Source organism: Triticum aestivum, chromosome 4B (assembly GCF_018294505.1).
Source record: "Triticum aestivum cultivar Chinese Spring chromosome 4B, IWGSC CS RefSeq v2.1, whole genome shotgun sequence".
NCBI lineage: Eukaryota > Viridiplantae > Streptophyta > Magnoliopsida > Poales > Poaceae > Triticum > Triticum aestivum.
The window spans coordinates 443,753,107-443,771,224 of record NC_057804.1 but is presented as its reverse complement, the minus strand read 5'-3'; the positions used below and the strand labels follow the sequence as shown (position 1 = coordinate 443,771,224).

General features: G+C 47.9%; 1 protein-coding gene across 1 annotated transcript; it reads left to right on the top strand.

Moving 5' to 3' along the window:
• Positions 1–7,300: 7,300 nt before the first annotated feature.
• Positions 7,301–9,523, top strand: LOC123092605 (phosphate metabolism protein 8). Its single transcript, XM_044514406.1, has 7 exons — positions 7,301–7,515; positions 7,744–7,826; positions 7,996–8,061; positions 8,160–8,295; positions 8,395–8,482; positions 8,568–8,840; positions 8,960–9,523. Exons 2-7 carry the CDS (start codon positions 7,766–7,768, stop codon positions 9,179–9,181), a joined length of 846 nt encoding a protein of 281 aa, XP_044370341.1. The 5' UTR covers positions 7,301–7,515; positions 7,744–7,765; the 3' UTR covers positions 9,182–9,523.
• The last annotated feature ends 8,595 nt before the right edge of the window (positions 9,524–18,118 follow it).

The window sequence follows — 18,118 nt, the reverse complement described above, 5'->3', positions numbered from 1 at the left end:
AGATACTTTGACATTAGAAAACTCTAGCAAACGAACTATACGATCTTGTGCTATGTTTAGGATTGGGTCTTTGTCCATCACATCATTCTCCCAATGATGTGATCTCGTTATCAATGACATCCAGTGTCCATAGTCAGGAAACCATGACTATCTGTTGATCAACGAGCTAGTCAACTAGAGGCTCACTAGGGACATGTTCGTGTCTGTTATTCACACATGTATTACGATTTCCGGATAACACAATTATAGCATGAATAAAGACAATTATCATGAACAAGGAAATATAATAATAATGCTTTTATTATTGCCTCTAGGGCATATTTCCAACATCACCGCACTCTGGTGAAAGGGTTGGGCTTCTTTCCAGAGCTTCCATTGCCATTCCCATTCTTCGCCTTGCGACATTCGGTGGCATAGTGCCCGGTCTTCCCACACTTAAACATGAAATGTGACTCAGATCTTTCTTTGCGGGTGTCGCGGGGTTGGAACGATTGTGAATGCCGCTTCCTCCATTCCCATTATCATTCCTATGGCCATTATGGTTATGTCCAATTCCTCCATGATGGGAATGTCCTCCATGGTTATGGTGATGGTGTCCTCCCGAGTATGGAGCGTAGCTGGGCTTCTGCTGAGCTCAAGGGTTGTACTTCCCCTGGCTATACTTTTGCTTGCGGCTATCAATTTGTTGCTGCTTGCCTTCAGGGATGACGGCCTTGTCTACCAGCTCCTGGTAGTTTTTGAAAGTTGCCACCATCTGCTGCATTCCCAGATCATCACTCAGTCCTTCGAGAAACTTCTCCTGCTTTGCGGCATTTGTGGCCTCATCATCTGGGGCATAGCGAGCTAACTGGCTGAACTCATCCACGTACTGCCCCATAGTACGATTCCCCTGGTGTAAGTTGCGGAACTCACGCTTCTTCAAACTCATGGCTCCAGTTGAGACATGTGCGGTGCGGAAGGCCTGCTGAAACTGATCCCATGTAACCGTGGCAATGGGGTAAGTGGCGGTGTAATTATCCCACGAAGAGGTTGCGGATCCATCAAGTTGATGTGCAGCAAAGCGCATCTTCTCCGCATCCGTGTATCCAGCAGTTGCTTCCTCCCTCCCGTTCTTGCGGAGCCAATCATCAGCAACAATTGGCTCGATGCTGCTAGAGAACACCGGTGAATTCAACCTTAGGAAACAGGTCAGGTTGTCAACTGAGGCATCTGATGAGAAATTAGGATAGAATAAGGGCCTGATGAGAAATTACACTACCCATATGCATATGAGGCAAATAAATTCCAAATCACACCACTCAATTTCAATCAAGGTTCACAAAATTGGGTCTAAGCTAACTATTACAAAATCTCACAAATGATATCGAACTACTTGAAAAAAAACTCTAATCGAAAGTAAAGCAAATTTCTAATATCTAAAATGGTGGTCGGCTAGAAGTTCTGATCGGTAGAAGACTCCATCCAGTCATCATCATCATCATCATCATCATCATCATCATCATCATCATCATCATCATCATCATCATCATCATCATCATCATCATCATCATCATCATCATCATCATCATCAGACTCCATTAAGTCATCATCGTCGTCGTCGTCTTCATAATCCTTGTCTTGGCTGATGAAATTTCCGTTAGAGTTGTCCTCCTGAATGTTCTCTTCCTGGTCCAGCTTCTCCTCGGTTGCCTCTAGCTTCTTCTTCAGGTCCTCATACCTCTCCAGTAGCACACTAATTTCCTCTTCATATCCATCACGGGTTGCCTTGATTTCATCCTCCAGCTCAAAATTTCGGATGATCAGCTTCTTGGTTTTCTTCATGCTAGCGCACATCTGATTCTCCAATCGGTGGATGTGCTGGTCCATATCATGTATGTATGATGCGATCAACTCATCTCTCCTGGTGCGGACCATTTCCCATTGGTGATCCCGGCGTTCGCATATCCTGTAGATGGTTTCTTCAAGTTCCTTGTTGTACACCTCACAAATGCGTAGCAAGGTGATGTGTGCGGCCATACTCCTTCCTAAGCTCCAAGTTGGCGCATCCAAGGTAAAATCGATAGGCTCGGTAGCTGGTGCAAAGGTCCTTCCAGGGACATAAATTCTGATCCTCCAATATTTCTCTCCCGGCAAGGTAGCGATGAAGTTCCGGTGAAAGTGGGCAGGGCGATGTTCAGATACTTCACAACTTCCTTCAGGTGTCGTCCGAAGGGCGTGGTCTCGTCGAGTTGAACAAACTTGGTCCTAGGGTTCGACATCTATATTGTTGAAATAGGGAAGGATTAGAAATGAATAGAGGAGAGCATAAGACCAATGATATATATGGAAATTATAAAATAAGATTTTTCCATCCTAAGGCTTTTCCATTCCTAGTGGTCGCGTCTAACAGCCAGCGTGTGCTCTGATACCATCTTGTAGCAACCCGATCCCAATTGATCAAAGTCTCTGTGCTTAAGTGTCATCCCTAGATCGGTATGCTGACACACACAGTACTCGAGGATTTTGTAACAGAGATCAATCACACACTTATTACATCGAGGTCCTCATAAAGAGTATTTATTACATAAATATGACTGAAGGCCAACTAAATAAACTAACTATGAAAACTTCAAAGATAAATGAGTCCATCCAACTCCATGACAAAGCTGAGTGCAGAACAACGACCTATCACACCTTAATCTTCGTCGAGAAACTCTGCAACATGAGACGTTGCAGCCGTGTAGGTAAGCACATGGAATATGCTGGAATATGTCGACGTTGCAGCCGCATCGGCCGACGGTGGCGGTGGAGCGCGGGGCAAGGCGGAGGATTTTCGGCGGAGCTCAGGAAGTCTAGCGAACTCGTGCGAAAGCTATAGTGGCTTTCGGGGCTTGAGATTTGAGGAAAACGATGTCCGGGGTCGAGGCTATACATATGCGGCTTTCGTGGAGGAGGGGCAAGGCTGGGGAAAGAGTCTCGAGCGGACTCGGCTTTCTGGAGCAGGACACCGCCTTGGCGTGGGGAAGAGGAACCCGACAGGTGGGACCCACCTGTCGGCGGCTGGGCGAGCCGGCGAGCGGGGCAGAGGCGGTTCGGGCGCAGGGATGGGCCAGAGCGTGGCAAGCTGGGCCGGCTAGCTTGTCTCCTGGCTAGGCCGGGCACGATTTTTCTTAAAAAAACGTTTTTTAGATTTGTTTTATTTACAAAAAACCCTAAAGCACCGAAAACAAATAAATAAATCAAATTCAAAAAAAATTCCAGAAAATTCACATAATTCCCTCCTAATAAATGGGATTAGGTGGACATTTTTCCTCGCTTCAATGCAAAATTTTAAAATAAACTTTTTGCTATGCTAATAAAATTTGCACCAAAATAATTTGTAAATAAATCCCAATAAATATACTTTAATTTCAAATTCAATTTCCAATATTTCTATTCTGTTTTTCTGAAGAAGTCCTTTTATCTTCTCTCTTTATTTTATTTCTTAAATAATGGAAATGAATTTTTGGTGGAACCAAATTTGATCCAAATTCCCAACTTTGAAAATTTCAAAAATGGTTTTAGGGAAACTTCCAACTCCATCTTTTGGTCCTTGAGTTGCTCAAAGTTGCTTGGATCAATATTCAAATAAAACAAATGAAGGCAAAAATGCATAAATCATGGATGCATTCGAATGATCTATAAATAACATCCAAATTGAAAATTTGGATGTTCCATTAGCTGAGGTGGATTTACTCTTCCATGGCGCCGGGGGACCTCGAGAGGGTCCTTGTATCCGCCAGCTAGCCTATCTCGGTCCTAAGGAGCGCGATCGGGTTTCTCGGCCCAACCGTGATTTGATAGCATGCTGCGATCGGCCTCCTCATCTAACTCCGGGAGTAAATTTATCCTGGGGCAAAATTTGTTAGCCTCATTCTTCACAAGCTTGTCCCCAAGATCCTACTTGGCCTGGAGGAGTTCGACTCATCTATCATTTGGTTGATCCTGCTCGGACTTCAACTATTGGGTCTTCTGCTTGATGCTCTTGGCCATATTGGCCAATCGCTTCTGGTAGACCTCGAGCTGGGGTGGCTCGAGGGGCTCCTCAAAGTCATCAAATTCATCAGGCCCGAGGCTTCTATCTTCCTTGGATTCGGGGTAGTAGTCAGCATCCTCGGGATCCTCGTCGTCCCTATTAACGATGCCGTTATTCCCGTTGTCGATGTTTTCACCATGTTCTTGCCGTTGTCGGCGCCATTTAGAGTGGTGCCATCATCAACGGTGTCACTGTTTCTAGTGCCGCCGTTGTCAGTGCCACTTTTACGGTGGCCCTTGCATCGGCATCTCGGGGATTTTCTGCTTCCTCCTCCATCTTTGGGGGTATCCACCATGTAGACGTCATACGTGGTGGTAGTGGCCCACTTGCTGGTATTACCGGTGGGAGGTGGTGAGGCGGCGCCCGACGTCTCGTCGACATCTTCATCCATGTCGTCAGACATGTACGATAAAATGACGGTTAAGTCCTCGACGATAGTGACTAGGTGGGTGGTGGGTGGGCTTAAAATTCCGACCACTTAAGGTCTCTCCCTGATCCGATAGTAGATTGAAGCTTGATCATCCAAGACTGACAGACTCTGAATCTGATCTAACATCTCATTCAGAAGCGTGATATCGGCCTCGCCCATCTTTTGATAGTAGGCGAGGCTTAATTGAGCTTTACCCGAGGTTCCACCTGACGCGATCTTGGGGGTTTTGGTGGTCGGCCCTAAAGTTTGATCCGATGGGGTAACGTCCTGCTCCGAGATTGAGCCTTGTGCTAGGACGATGGTGTTGGCGAGATCCTCGGTTTGGTCTGACACCCAGCCCAAAAAAGCAAGTTCGCCATTGGAGTCCGCGACATACTCCAGATTGGCAAACATGATGGTCTGGCCTGGGACGAGATTCTCAACCTGGCCACGGTGGCCAGTTGAGTTGGCTTGCAGCACGGTGCTATCAAGGTAAAAAAGTTGTCCGGTGAGGAACGTCTTCCTGTAACCAATGTTGCCGTCGATCCGGAGATGAGCCATCGAGCCTTCATGACCACATAATGTGGCGAGTACCCACTAATCCAGGACACCGTGCCATGGCCCCTTCTTGTCGCGCCGCCACTGCAGCTCGCCCGTTGTGGCCGTCGCAACTCGTTGTGGTTGCGGATCCAACATGCGACCATCATGATTGCAACTCGCTGGCTAGCTCGCGGTCTGAGAGAGAGAGAGAGAGAGAGAGAGAGAGAGAGAGGAGAGAGAGAGAGAGAGAGAGAGAGAGAGAGAGAGAGAGAGAGAGAGAGAGAGAGAGAGAGGGAGAGGTAGGAACGGGCGAGCTCGGCCGACGCAAATCCATGTTGGTCACGCGCGAGGGGGGAGGGGGTTTGAGGGAAATGGAGAGAGGTGCATAAAGAGATAAGCTGAAGAAGAGAAGCAATGGTTGGAGGCATGCACAAAAAGGAAACAAGGGCTGCTTGATTCGCTTCCATCCTACAACGCACGCGTGTCAGGTGGAAGTTTCGTCTCGCTAGTCGGATAGAATCATTTCCCTATAAGATGAGATTGTTTCAACAAGGTCAAGCCGGCTGCGGTAGTGGAGCAGCAACATCGGCGCGTCGGCGGCTCGTTCTGACGGCAATAATGGTCGTTCGGTGGTCTCAGAATCTCGATACAATTTTTACTATATTTGAGATGCTTTGTACTTTCGATGAACCTTTGCAATAGATTTTTTGAAAAAGAAAACAATGTATAGTACTCCGTGTAAACTAATATAAGATTGTTTAGATCATTTTTTAGTGATCTATACGGCGCGCCTTCGGCTCGCTTCAGTGCTTGTAGTCGTCGTTAGGTGGTCTACGGATCTGGATGTAGTTTTTATTATTTCTAGTGTTCGTTGTATTACCATGGTTGAAGATGAATAGATCGAAAGTTTTTTCGACAAAAAATATATATTAGGTTACAGATAAGGAGTGCATTATTTCTTTGGTGCATGAGTGTTTAAGAATTGGAATTTTGGAGCGCACAGGCGTATACGGTGCGGGCGATGACGCGTCGGCCAGTTAGCCCGACAGAAAAATCGGGCGACACGTGGCCGTCCACAAGTATTGTCTAATGATTTGGTCCAATAATTGGGCGCGCAAATGATTTGCGCCAGTGGCAACCTGTCCAGAACTCGTCCCTCGAACATCCTGGCCGCTGTATTAATCGCCAGGTCTCGACCTCCTGGTCATGGAACAGTCTAGCGTGATCCCGATCCATGGTCACGGCGTCCCAACGGAAACGTTTTTCTTCATTCCATTTTTACCGGAACGGCCAATCATAGGGAAAGAAGTGGGCGAGGTAGATATCGTGTTTGACAAATTTGCATCGCGGAATTGGACAAGTGTTTTCAACCGGAAGTCGTGTCGAATGAAGCAAGAGAAGCGAGCCCTCTCAAGCAGAAGAGAAGTTGGGGAGAACAAATCCGTTGTTCAAATGGGGGAAGAAGGCAAGAGGCCCAAGTTTGCTGCGCGTACACAGCCACATGAGCCCCCCCTTTTCCACCCCCTCTGATCCAACCATTTCCAGATTTTTGCCACCCATATATAATCTTGCCAATCTCGGTATTATCCCGTCGGATATTCCAACAGTGCTACGTAAGTATTTACCACCAACCAAACCATGCATGAGTCTCGTACCTCTTGCCATTGGTCTAATTACTCCATTTTTCACCATTTTTGCCTTCTTTTTAGGGATTGTGTGACTAGCGTTTCATCGTTTCGAAGCCGTAGTTTTATCCGGACCGCTATTTGCTTGGTTCTTTCTTTGGATCATTGGGCCACAGCTGTCACGGTGCCCGTTTTCCATGGAACAGGTCTGGGGGTCACGTTATTTGCCTCAGGCCACACGGCACGAGCAAGCACCTGCAATGTCACGGTCTCCTCCGTTAACCCGTTGAACAACTCTTTCCTCATCATTAATTAATTTAAATATACAATGGATCATGTGTATACACATGGTTATCGTGCGAAGCATTCTCTTCTTCTCTAGAAAGAAAAATATAGTAACATGACAGCCATTTCCCCTCTCCCCTCCTCCAAGAAATAAGAAATGAACACCCTGTCCTGTCCTCTCCGGGCAGAGACGGGTTCTCCACGAGCGACAACGGACGGAGGGGGTAATTCAGGGGTGACGAAATGATGAAAATGAAAAACGCCCGCCCCCACGGTTTGATAGGGCCCGACCAATCATGGGGCGACAGCTGGGGTGCACTGCCCTTGGAGGCTATTAACAACCGCGCGCGCTCGCTCGACCAATTAACTAGTGCTGATGGGCTGCTAATCCCGACCGGAGACCCCTATTTAAGCCCGCCCCCTCCCTTCCTCTTCTCCTCCCCCCACTCCCGCTCTCCCTCTCTCTCTCTCCTCCATACGCCTCGCCTCTTGAGCGCGCTCTTGAAGGAAGGCTCCAGACCTCTGCCTTCTGCTCTCCCCGGCTCTGCATCCGCGAGAGCTGTTGCATTGCTGCAGCTCGCGAGCGCCCGGGTCCTTAGTAGGTATGGTCCTGTTCTCTGGCCGCGGATTCATGGCAAATGTGGCTCCGTTCAGAGCTCTGATGTTGAGCCGCGTGCTTGTCAGTAACAATGGGGGGAAATGATCCGGGGGGTTTATAATAGATTAAAACCTGGAGTGTATATATGATAAAATTGATGGAACTAGGAATATGGTTGAATTTACCCGGAGAAGTAATCGAACGGCCTGCTGATTGTTGACCCTTTCTGCAGTTCTTTCACCACAGCCCGGATCATGGAGTTCGACGAGCGCTGCCTCAAGGTCCAGGAGCCCAAATTTGATTGCCTCCTCTTTGGTAGGCAACCTCTTCTCTGCGGAATGCCACTCGCCATTTATTCTCTTATTTATTTATGTCTGCCTTTTGCTCTAATTTTTTTATTTATATCTCCGTGTTTCCTCCTTTTACAACTCTGTTTTTTTTACTGAATGAATGCACAAGTTCTGATCATGTTTCTCTGCTGCAGACCTCGACGACACTCTGTACCCGCTGAGCTCGGGGATCTCATCACACGTCAAGACCAACATTGAAGGTGAGGCCTCTCACCTCTCCTGCTGCTTCTCATCTCCTCTCGTTTCTCAGTGTGCGAATCTGTTAAACTGAATGCATGTTTTGCTATTCTCTATATAGCTTACATGATTGAGAAGCTGGGTATTGATGAGAGCAAGATCGAAAACCTTGGCAACCTGCTGTACAAGAACTATGGCACCACGATGGCGGGCCTCAGGGCAATTGGCTACAACTTCGACTACGATGAGTACCACAGGTACGTACACACATGAGCCCATCTTCTCCTACGAGCGTGTGGATTCTTTGTGCTACTCTGCTCTAACATCTTCCTGTATTTCCTTCTTGCCTCTGACAGCTTTGTCCATGGAAGACTGCCCTACGACAACATCAAGCCAGACCCCGTTCTGAAGCAGATTCTCAAGAACATGCGCATCCGCAAGCTCGTATGTCCCCTGCCCATGCTGATGAAACTCCATACTCGGAGCAAATGGCTAATTAATGGGCTCCTGACACATGTGTTTGTTTCAGATTTTCACCAACGGTGACATGATCCATGCCGTGAGAGCCCTCAAGAGGCTGGGCCTGGAGGACTGCTTCGAGGGGATCATCTGCTTCGAGACCCTGAACCCGCCGTGCCTGCTGACGCCGTGCGACCAGGCGCCCGAGATCTTCGACATCGCCGGCCACTTCGCCGGGTTAGGCAGCGCCGACGACCTGCCCAGGACCCCCGTCCTATGCAAGCCCAACGTGGGCGCCATGGAGGCGGCCCTCAGGATCGCCAACGTCAACCCTTACAAGGCGGTAAGTCTTGACAGTTTGAGTTACCAGAACATTCGAATACTATTTACTTGCAGCATTTCAGTTTTGTGTTTGGCCGTACGTCAACTAATAACGAAATTAAACTCGCTTAATTACCGCAGATTTTCTTCGACGACAGCGTGCGCAACATTCAGGCAGGCAAGCGAATTGGCCTCCACACGGTGCTGGTTGGCACGTCGCAGCGGGTGAAGGGCGCGGATCACGCGCTGGAGAGCATCCACAACATCAGGGAGGCGCTGCCGGAGCTGTGGGAGGAGGCCGAGAAGGCGGAGGACGTCCTCTACGCCGATCGCGTGGCGATCGAGACCTCGGTGACCGCGTAAGACGCCGCTGGCTCCCGGTGCACCTTCAGTCTGATACCCCAAGCGCAACCCGATTCGACCCGAGCCTGCCGGACAGGTGATCTTCACGTGGAATGCTCTTCAGCATTTGCCGGGCAAACAGTATCCATCACGAGGAGAGGAGGGGGAGTTCAGAAAGTCAGGAATTAATGCAGCATGCACACCATGCCGGGCCGGTCCTAATATATGTACATGTATCGATCAGATCTTTGCTTGTAAATTACTACTGCTAGGTGGAATGAATAATAAAAAAGAACGGGGTTACTTGTAAGCGAGTTATTCGTATTTAGCCGAAGCAATAAATCAAGGACTTGGCCAGATGAACATGCATGTCTCCTCTGAATAACTGAAACACACAAACTGACACACTGATGTCTCTCACTTTGCTTTCATTTCTCCTGTATCTTGATGCCCCGGGAGCTGCTGAGCTGAGCCAAATCCTTGGGAGATTTGGGATATTCCGCGTGGATGGCAGTAGCAGTAGCATACGTCGTGATACGCCAAAAGCCACCACTACTTATTTGTGCCTTTGGCTTGCAAGCTTTTGCTACTTGGACTTGGAAAGCACCCGTGTACACGCATAAAGAAAAAAAAGAAGAGGAAGGGACCGTGCGTGAAGCATGTGAAAGCCTCCAGGTCATCGGCTGTTAGGGTCACTCGCAGACTTTGGATGCTAGACTACAAACCGGACGTGACACAACCGGAGGAAAATACGGGGGGGTTAAGTACGGGTTACGGTGTAATTACCTGGTTTCTGGTAAGTAAGTCAGCATCGTCTTATGTATGTGGACCAAACTTGCAAGCCAGACCATGAGGGAGAAGGGCGAGTACGACTGAAATTACATGATGGCTCCAGCGGAATAATTAGTTAATTAATTAAAAATGGTTTGTTGATGCTGTGATCAAGAAAGTTTTAGCGTGCGGAGAAGAGCCCAAGGGGCCTAGATAGATCCTACTTTCCCTTCTTCCTTGTGATGTTAGGGAATCAGACAAGAGCGCCCGTACTAGTTATAATGGGGAAATGACATGATTGACGAGACCTCCAGTGTCATCTACTCCTAGTTGTTGAAGTTTAGGACCGGGAGCTTAAAAGAGGCAATATTCAGTGTGCAAGTTGCGCAGCAAGACAAAGCCACAGAAATGTCACAGCATCAAGGCCGCTTTCCGGTGATACTTACCGGAGCCACTCCTCCGATTTTATACTCCTCGCCTGCTTATCGGCCAATGGCTAACCGCGACCTGGCGCTACTGAACAAGCTTGAGAACAACGCCAAGTTGCCCAGTGACATCAGGAGAAATGACAAATGGGATGGGGCCGTCTATGTTCATTTCATTACCTCCCTCCGATTAGCCTTCCGATTAGCAGGAAGGAGTAGGGATTAACATTTTTTTTGAAAAGGAGGAATACCCCGGCCCTCTACATCAATAGTTGCATGCAACCATATTATTAAATAAAAACATAACAAGGTCATAAGGTCCAAAGATGCTTATAAATTGAGCAGTAGTCGAAAGAAAATAATCTGAAAACAAACTGAGTAGTAGTAGGGATTAGCATATGATGGCCACGGAAGGCACACATGTATGTCAACAGCGAGCCGAGTTTTTTAGCGGTTTTCTAGCATCAGCGTGAATCACATGAAATACTAGTATGGAAAGCCGCTCATGAGGTCCCCCTCATTGACTTAGTGCAATAGCTGTATTAATTAGTCATGGGCGTTTTTCTATGAAAATTAGTCATGAGGGTTCACAAGCCGCTTCATGGACCGCTCGATTTATTTCAGTTGGTTGCTCGATCGCTTCTCAACTTAAAAACAATTGCCTCCGTTTCAAAAAAAATAAAAAAATGAAAAAAAAACGAGCTTGAAGGGACAGGAACAGGAACCACCCGCGGCTCTGAATTGAACCGTGGCGACTAGGGAGTCCCGTGATGACAGCTGCGAGAAACATTTCTTTTCTGGCATGAAAAGTTATGTCACCGTTGAACTGTTCACGTTCATCAGGCATTGAACCAACGGAAAGGAAACGTTTTGGGGTAGTGATATACTACATACGCACAGTTGACATGGATTGGACGACTCACACTCACGACTAGAATGGCAAGAAACGCTTTCATGTAAGATGGACACTGATTCATGGTTTTGCTCTTCTCATGCCTCCGCTTTGTTGTTTCATGTTTAGCTGTCAGGCACTCAGCTTTCCCTTTGTTGAGATCGATCCCTTTGTTATCCGAAATCCATTTTCCCCTTCTGATCGTTTATGATTCGACGAAATGCGTTGATGGCTTCTTCGACCGATCCACGAGCTTTATTATACAATCTCATCGGTCATCACCGCCATACAACAAATCTGTATCGAGTTCCAGTGGAACAAGCTAAGCTGTTGATACGTGAGCTTGGCTCGGTGAGTGACACCTCAACTGTCCAATATGTTCCAGTACATATCTAGTTTAGGGGTAACGTAAAAAAAGCTACTCCAGAAAAGAGTACCCACATATATACAGGCGTTCATCACTTCATCCCACTTGTGAGCTATTTTAACAAAGCTTACCAGGTTAGAACGAATGAATTAACCACTGCCCGCACACGGTATCTAGCCTAGGCTGATCCTGATGTGCGTAGAGCACAAACGGAAGAAGGATCCAGGCACGCCCGGACCCGGCGATCGACATAATTTGTCAGTTTGCCGGCGGGGTTGAAATGGAATCAGGGAGCACACAGGGAAGATGTGATTGAGGTGGCTGCACTGCACACGAGTAGCACAAAAGGAGCTCGACTGTGCGGTGCTCCAAGTGGCCGGCATGACGGTGGTGAAGTCGCTCACTGGTCACGGCGGTGACCAAAGGAACAAAATTCACCGGCCGGCCGGTCTAGCCTCGCCCCTTTGCCTTTCGGCCCGCTTTTGTTTCTTTTCGGTTCGCTTTCCGTGTTCTCTAGTTAGTTTCCAGCCATCGAATCAGCGACGGGAGCGTCGCTGTTGCGGCAATAGCAGCCAGGCATGAGCTCCATGTTGCAGCAGTAACTTCCATGTTCAGTTTGGTTGGTTGGTCGCTTGCTTGTCGCCTTTGTTTTTTCTTGATGCATACTGCATGGTGTGCCCTCTTTGTTCCTTTCCTCCTTGGAATCGAGGTGCCCTAGCTCGGCGGGCATATGCCCCAGGAACAGGAAGGGTGCACATATGGCACTGAAACATCAGCTGTTCTAAACTGGTGTTATCATATGGAAGCTAATGTCGTAGAGGGGCCGAACCTAGTCGACTTTTAACATATCATATGCACTAACATATGCAGATCACCGTTGTTGCTTGTTTACGGGTATATATCACATCAGATATATTCGTGAGGAGGTGGCCGTCCAAATTTATCCTTGCACTAGTTAAGTCCCAACGTCTTTCCACGTACCCATGGATCAGTCATCCAGGATCGACGATCGTCCACACAAATTTGTATTGGATTATCACCAGCTAGCCATTATTCGTTACCACATATATATCAGTGTCTGCTTCAGATCATTTGTCACTCTGGATGGAACTTTTCCAGCGACTGCTCCGACGATTTGATTGAATAAATTAACAGCCAGAACGCGCTGCACCATGTATATTTTGTTTCCTCGAATGTTCTGACGAATTCGGCTCAAACCGATTCAAGAAGATGATGGCAACATAAGTAGCGGTTCCCATGGGATTTTCATGACATGAAATGATTTGAAAATGGTGATGGCAACACAGAGTTATAGTACTATAAGGCAGGCAGCTATGAGACAACAGGTGACACAGGTACTCAAGAAACCATTGCTGGAACGATCAAGCTATCTAATCCAGCTCAGCACTTATCCCCCGGGAACTGCAACACTAGTGGCGTGCGTTTACTCCCAATAACCATTACTGTTTACTAGAGGAATTCGGGTATTATTTCTGATGGAGACGAGAGCTGCAGTACACTAGTGGTACGTGTGCAGGTGATGATGGGCTGGTGTGTGTGTGGCCGACGTGCTGTCCCATGGGGGCAAGGCAGGGGGCTTTCGCTGGTCCACGAGCGATTTAGTCCCGGGGTCTGCTGCTCGGAGTTGATGTTCTTCGAGTCTCCCAGTGTGGCACCTTTGGTCCCAGCGGTTGACTTCTTTCTCAGGGGTGGTGAAGGTAGTTCATGGACCATTGACCGAGGCGCAAATTATTCAGCAGCTGCAGGAACTCGCTCCGGGTAATTTTCAGTGGTCGTTGCTCAAACTAAATGATACATCTTACAAAGTTGATTTCCCGTCTAAGGAGGATCAGTTGCGAATCCTTAAGTTCGGTATGAGCAGGGTTACATGCACTAGTTTTATGTTGCAGTTTGATGAGTGGAAAAAGAAGGAGCCGCAGGCACGCCGTTGAGGCAGATTTGGGTCCGTTTCTCCGGGGCGCCATCGGATCCCCTGGACAGCTTCTTGGTGATGTGGAGTTTGGGGTCTTTGATCGGCAAGACGGTTCAGGTGGATATGCCATTCACTCGGGCCAACGGTGTGGCTCGTTTACTTGTCGGTGTTGCTAATATTGAGTTCTTGCCGAACGTGGTGCCCTGGACGTATGATGATGTTCTCTATAAGCTGGATGTTCTATACGAGGATCCGAATTTGTTCGATGAGTTTGAGGATGACAATCCTATGGACACGACTGAGGGAGGAGGTGCACCGGGAAACCAGGATGACTCGGCTATGGGGGATGATGATGGGGCCAAGGAGCCGGTCGGCCCGTCTGGTTCTAGTGATATTGCCCCTGCTCGGTCTTCTGGTGTGGCTCCGGCGTCCACCTTGCAGCTTGGGTCTTTGGGACCGTTCTCTGCACCGCCCAGGCTTCGGGGTGTCTATCCGGGTGCTGTGGATCCCGTGGCCCCCCTTTGTGCGCCGACAGTTCTTGAGTTGGGAGATACCGAGGGGCAGGTGGCCCTTCCCTCGTCTCATACCTCTCTGGCGGCTTCCGGGGATGGTGCTGCTCTGTCTGCCATGGCTAGAGGTGACGGCCAGGAGGCCCGGTCCCCGGTGGTGCCGGTGCCGATTGCGCCGGTGATTGGCTCGGCGTTCTTCTCCACGTCGTCACGCACGGGTGGAGGGGTGGCTATGCAGGGCGCCGTCGCCACACTCTGCCCCGATGCGGTGGCCGGGTCAGGTGGCGCGCCCGTCTCTTCGGATCCATCTCCGGAGCACCGCGCGAGGGTCTCCCCGGTCCTTGCTGTCGGCGGGTCGCCCGTGGACAGGCTGCGGGAGGCGTCGTCAGGAGGCTCTCCTGCCCCGGTGGCTACGGCCCGGGGTTCTGCTGTTGGGGGACGGGCAGGAGGCCTTTCCCCTAGCAGGGTTTCTCGCGAGGAGGTCATCGCTTTTGGCGGTATCCCGTCTCCCGTCTCCCAGGGGAGGCGGGTCAGTGGGAGGCTGCAGGAGAAGCCGGACGTTGATGACATGTAGCTGAGGTGTGCTTTGAGAGCTGCTAAGTTACGCGATGTCGAGATCTCCTCTGGTATGTCGGTTAATAAGTCGAATTCCATTTTGCATTTTACTAAGGATGAAATTATTCACAATGCAAATCACTTAGGAGTTTCGCTTGGTAACAATGATTTTGAGGTATCTAGGTCGGTTAACAACATTCTTGATTTAGAGGCTGATCGCGCGATAGATATGATCCGTCACATTGCTGCTGTTAAACCTATGAACGATTCAGAGATAGATGCGCTTGGGGTTAGGGTGCTTGATGGCTTGTGTGCCGATCTTGATCCTGCATTACCCAAAACGGAGGAGGACACCATTCCTGAGGTGTCTCTTCATGTAGATGAGGCCGTGGAGATAGACGCTGAGATTGAGTGTGCGGATCAGGCTGATGGTCACATTAAGCCAAAACAGACTTGGAAGCGGAAGGTTTATCCAGTCTCGGCAGCGCGCAGGAGTGCTCGGATCCGTTCTGCAATGTTTTTTGATGAATTATGAGAGGCATTTTCTGGAATCGCAGAGGTCTTAGAGACTTGGCTAAAAGAAGGTTTCTAGCGGAGGCTTCTCTCGAACATCAGTTAGATTTTATTGCATTGTCTGAGACTGGAAGAAGCAACTTCACTTCACAATTTCTTGCCACTTTGTCTGGAGGAGTAGATTTTGACTGGCATTGCCTCCCCCCTCGAGGAAGATCTGGTGGGGTTTTACTTGGGGTTAAGTGCAAGACGTTGGAAGTTCGGAGTGTAGTTTTGGGGGATTTTGCTGTCAAGTTTCGAGTTAGAACTAAGGCAGACGGGTTTGATTGGGCTTTGGTGGCGGTGTATGGAGCTGCGCAGCCAGAGCTCAAGCCAGACTTTTTGGCGGATCTGGTTCGTATTTGTGGTAATGAACAGCTTCCCATCTTAGTGGAGGGGGGGGGGATTTTAACATCATCCGTAGGAAAGAGGAAAAGAGTAATAATAATTTTGATGGTCGATGGTCGTTTATGTTCAATACTATTATCGAAAGCTTGGATCTCAGAGAGATAGAGCTATCGGGTAGGAAATTCACTTGGGCTAACTCGTTGCCGGTCCCGACTTTTGAGAAGCTTGACCGTGTCCTGGCAAGTGTCGAATGGGAACAGAAGTTTCCTCTGGTAACCGTGCAGGCTATGACACGAGGTGTATCTGATCATACACCATTGCTAGTCGATTCAGGAGTTCAAACTTTTGTGGGCAACAAGAACATTTTCTCGTTTGAACTTGCCTGGTTTGAAAGGGATGGGTTCCTCGAGTTGTTAGCTCGGGAGTGGGCTAAAGACTCAGGAGGAAGGACACCTATCGAGCGATGGCAATGCAAGATTCGTCATCTCCGAAGGTTCCTTCGTGGATGGGCTAAGCACACGCATGGAATTTATAAGGCGGAGAAGGAGAGACTTCTTCTACTTATTCAGAACCTTGAAGTTAAAGATGAAACTTCTATCTTGGATTCCAGTGAGTTGGAAACAAAGATAGAGGCGGAGATGCGACTTAAACAGCTTCTTCGCGAAGAAGAATTGAAGTGGGCGTTGAGAGCTAAGGTTCGCAAAATTGTTCAAGGCGAGGATAATACTCAATTCTTTCATATGATTGCTAATGGGAAGCATCGTAAAAAGAGAATTTTCCAGCTTGAACAAGATGAGGGGATGATAGTTGGTCAAGACAATCTGAAAGTCTACATTACCAATTATTACAAACAGTTGTTTGGCCCCCCGGAGAGAATTTTGTGTCCTTAGATGAGTCTAGGGTTGAGGATGTTCCTCAAATTGAGACTGCCGAGAATGAGCTCCTGACTGCTCCATTCTCTGAGAAAGAGGTGTTTGAGGCCATTACACAAATGGAGAATAATAAGGCTCCAGGACCGGATGGGTTTCCGGCGGAGTTCTACAAAAAGTGCTGGCATTTTATTAAGGGAGATTTGATACCCATGTTTCAGGAGTTTTTCGAGGGACATCTTCAGCTGTTTAAGCTGAATTTTGGAACGATAACTCTTCTTCCTAAGAAGACAGACACTGTTCGCATTGAGCAGTTCAGACCTATATGTCTGCTTAATGTGAGTTTCAAAATCTTCACCAAGGTCGGGACGAATAGACTTACGCAGATTGCGCACTCTGTGGTTCATCCATCCCAGACTGCTTTCATGCCGGATAGAAATATCCTTGAAGGGGTTGTTGTCTTGCATGAAACGCTCCATGAAATCCACTCAAAAAACTTGATGGCGTAGTTTTTAAAGTGGATTTTGAAAAAGCATATGATAAAGTTAAATGGCCTTTCCTTCAACAAGCTTTGCGTATGAAAGGTTTTGATCCGGCTTGGAGAAACCAGATTGATTCCTTTACGCAAAAAGGGAGTGTAGGGATTAAAGTGAATGACGACATAGGACACTATTTCCAAACACACAAGGGGCTAAGGCAGGGTGACCCGATGTCACCGATCCTGTTCAACATAGTAGCTGATATGCTGACCATTTTAATAGGTCGGGCAAAGGATGCAGGGCAGGTAGGTGGCCTAGTCCCACATCTAGTTGATGGAGGGATTTCCATTCTCCAGTATGCTGATGATACTATCATCTTTATGGAGCATGATTTGGTGAAAGCAAGAAACATGAAGCTTCTGTTATGCTTGTTTGAACAATTGTCTGGCCTCAAAATTAACTTCCACAAGAGTGAATTGTTTTGCTTCGGAAGAGCAAAGGATGAACAGGACACGTATAAACAATTGTTCGGGTGTGAATTGGGTTCCTTACCGTTTACGTACTTAGGTATACCCATTCATCATCGTAAGTTGACTAACATTGAGTGGAAATGCATCGAGGATCGTTTTGAAAAGAAATTGAGCTGCTGGAAAGGGAAGCTCATGTCATATAGAGGACGATTGATTCTGATTAATTCGGTCCTTACTAGCATGCCTATGTTTCTCTTATCCTTCTTCCTGGTTCCGGTGGGTGTCAGGAAAAGGTTAGATTTCTACCAATCTCGATTCTTTTGGCAGAACGATGAGCACAAACGGAAGTATAGGCTTGCTAAGTGGGATATAATTTGTAGGCCGAAGGACCACGGGGGTCTAGGTATTGAAAATTTGGAAATCAAAAACATATGTCTCCTTAGCAAGTGGCTTTTTAAGCTGGTTTCTGAGACGGAAGCTACTTGGGCACAGATTTTGCGTAATAAGTATCTTTATGCTAAAACATTGGCCCAGGTAAATGTCAGGCCTTCCGACTCACTTTTTTGGAAGGGTTTGATGAGAGTAAAGCAACTCTTTTTCAACAGGTCAAAATTTATTGTCGGGAATGGTGCTTCTACGAGGTTTTGGGAGGATACGTGGCTTGGGGAGACGCCCCTTGCAATACAATATCCTACTATGTACAGCATTGTGCGACGTAGAGATGCCTACGTGGCAACTGTTTTACAATCCACTCCCCTCAATATTAGTTTTCGGAGGACGCTAGTTGG

Excerpts from the sequence above, each read along its gene's own strand:
- LOC123092605 (XM_044514406.1), top strand. The coding sequence starts at position 7,766 with ATGGAGTTCGACGAGCGCTGCCTCAAGGTCCAGGAGCCCAAATTTGAT. Across the intron at positions 8,296-8,394 it reads GACTACGATGAGTACCACAG|CTTTGTCCATGGAAGACTGC; the intron begins GTACGTACACAC and ends TGCCTCTGACAG. Across the intron at positions 8,483-8,567 it reads ACATGCGCATCCGCAAGCTC|ATTTTCACCAACGGTGACAT; the intron begins GTATGTCCCCTG and ends TGTTTGTTTCAG.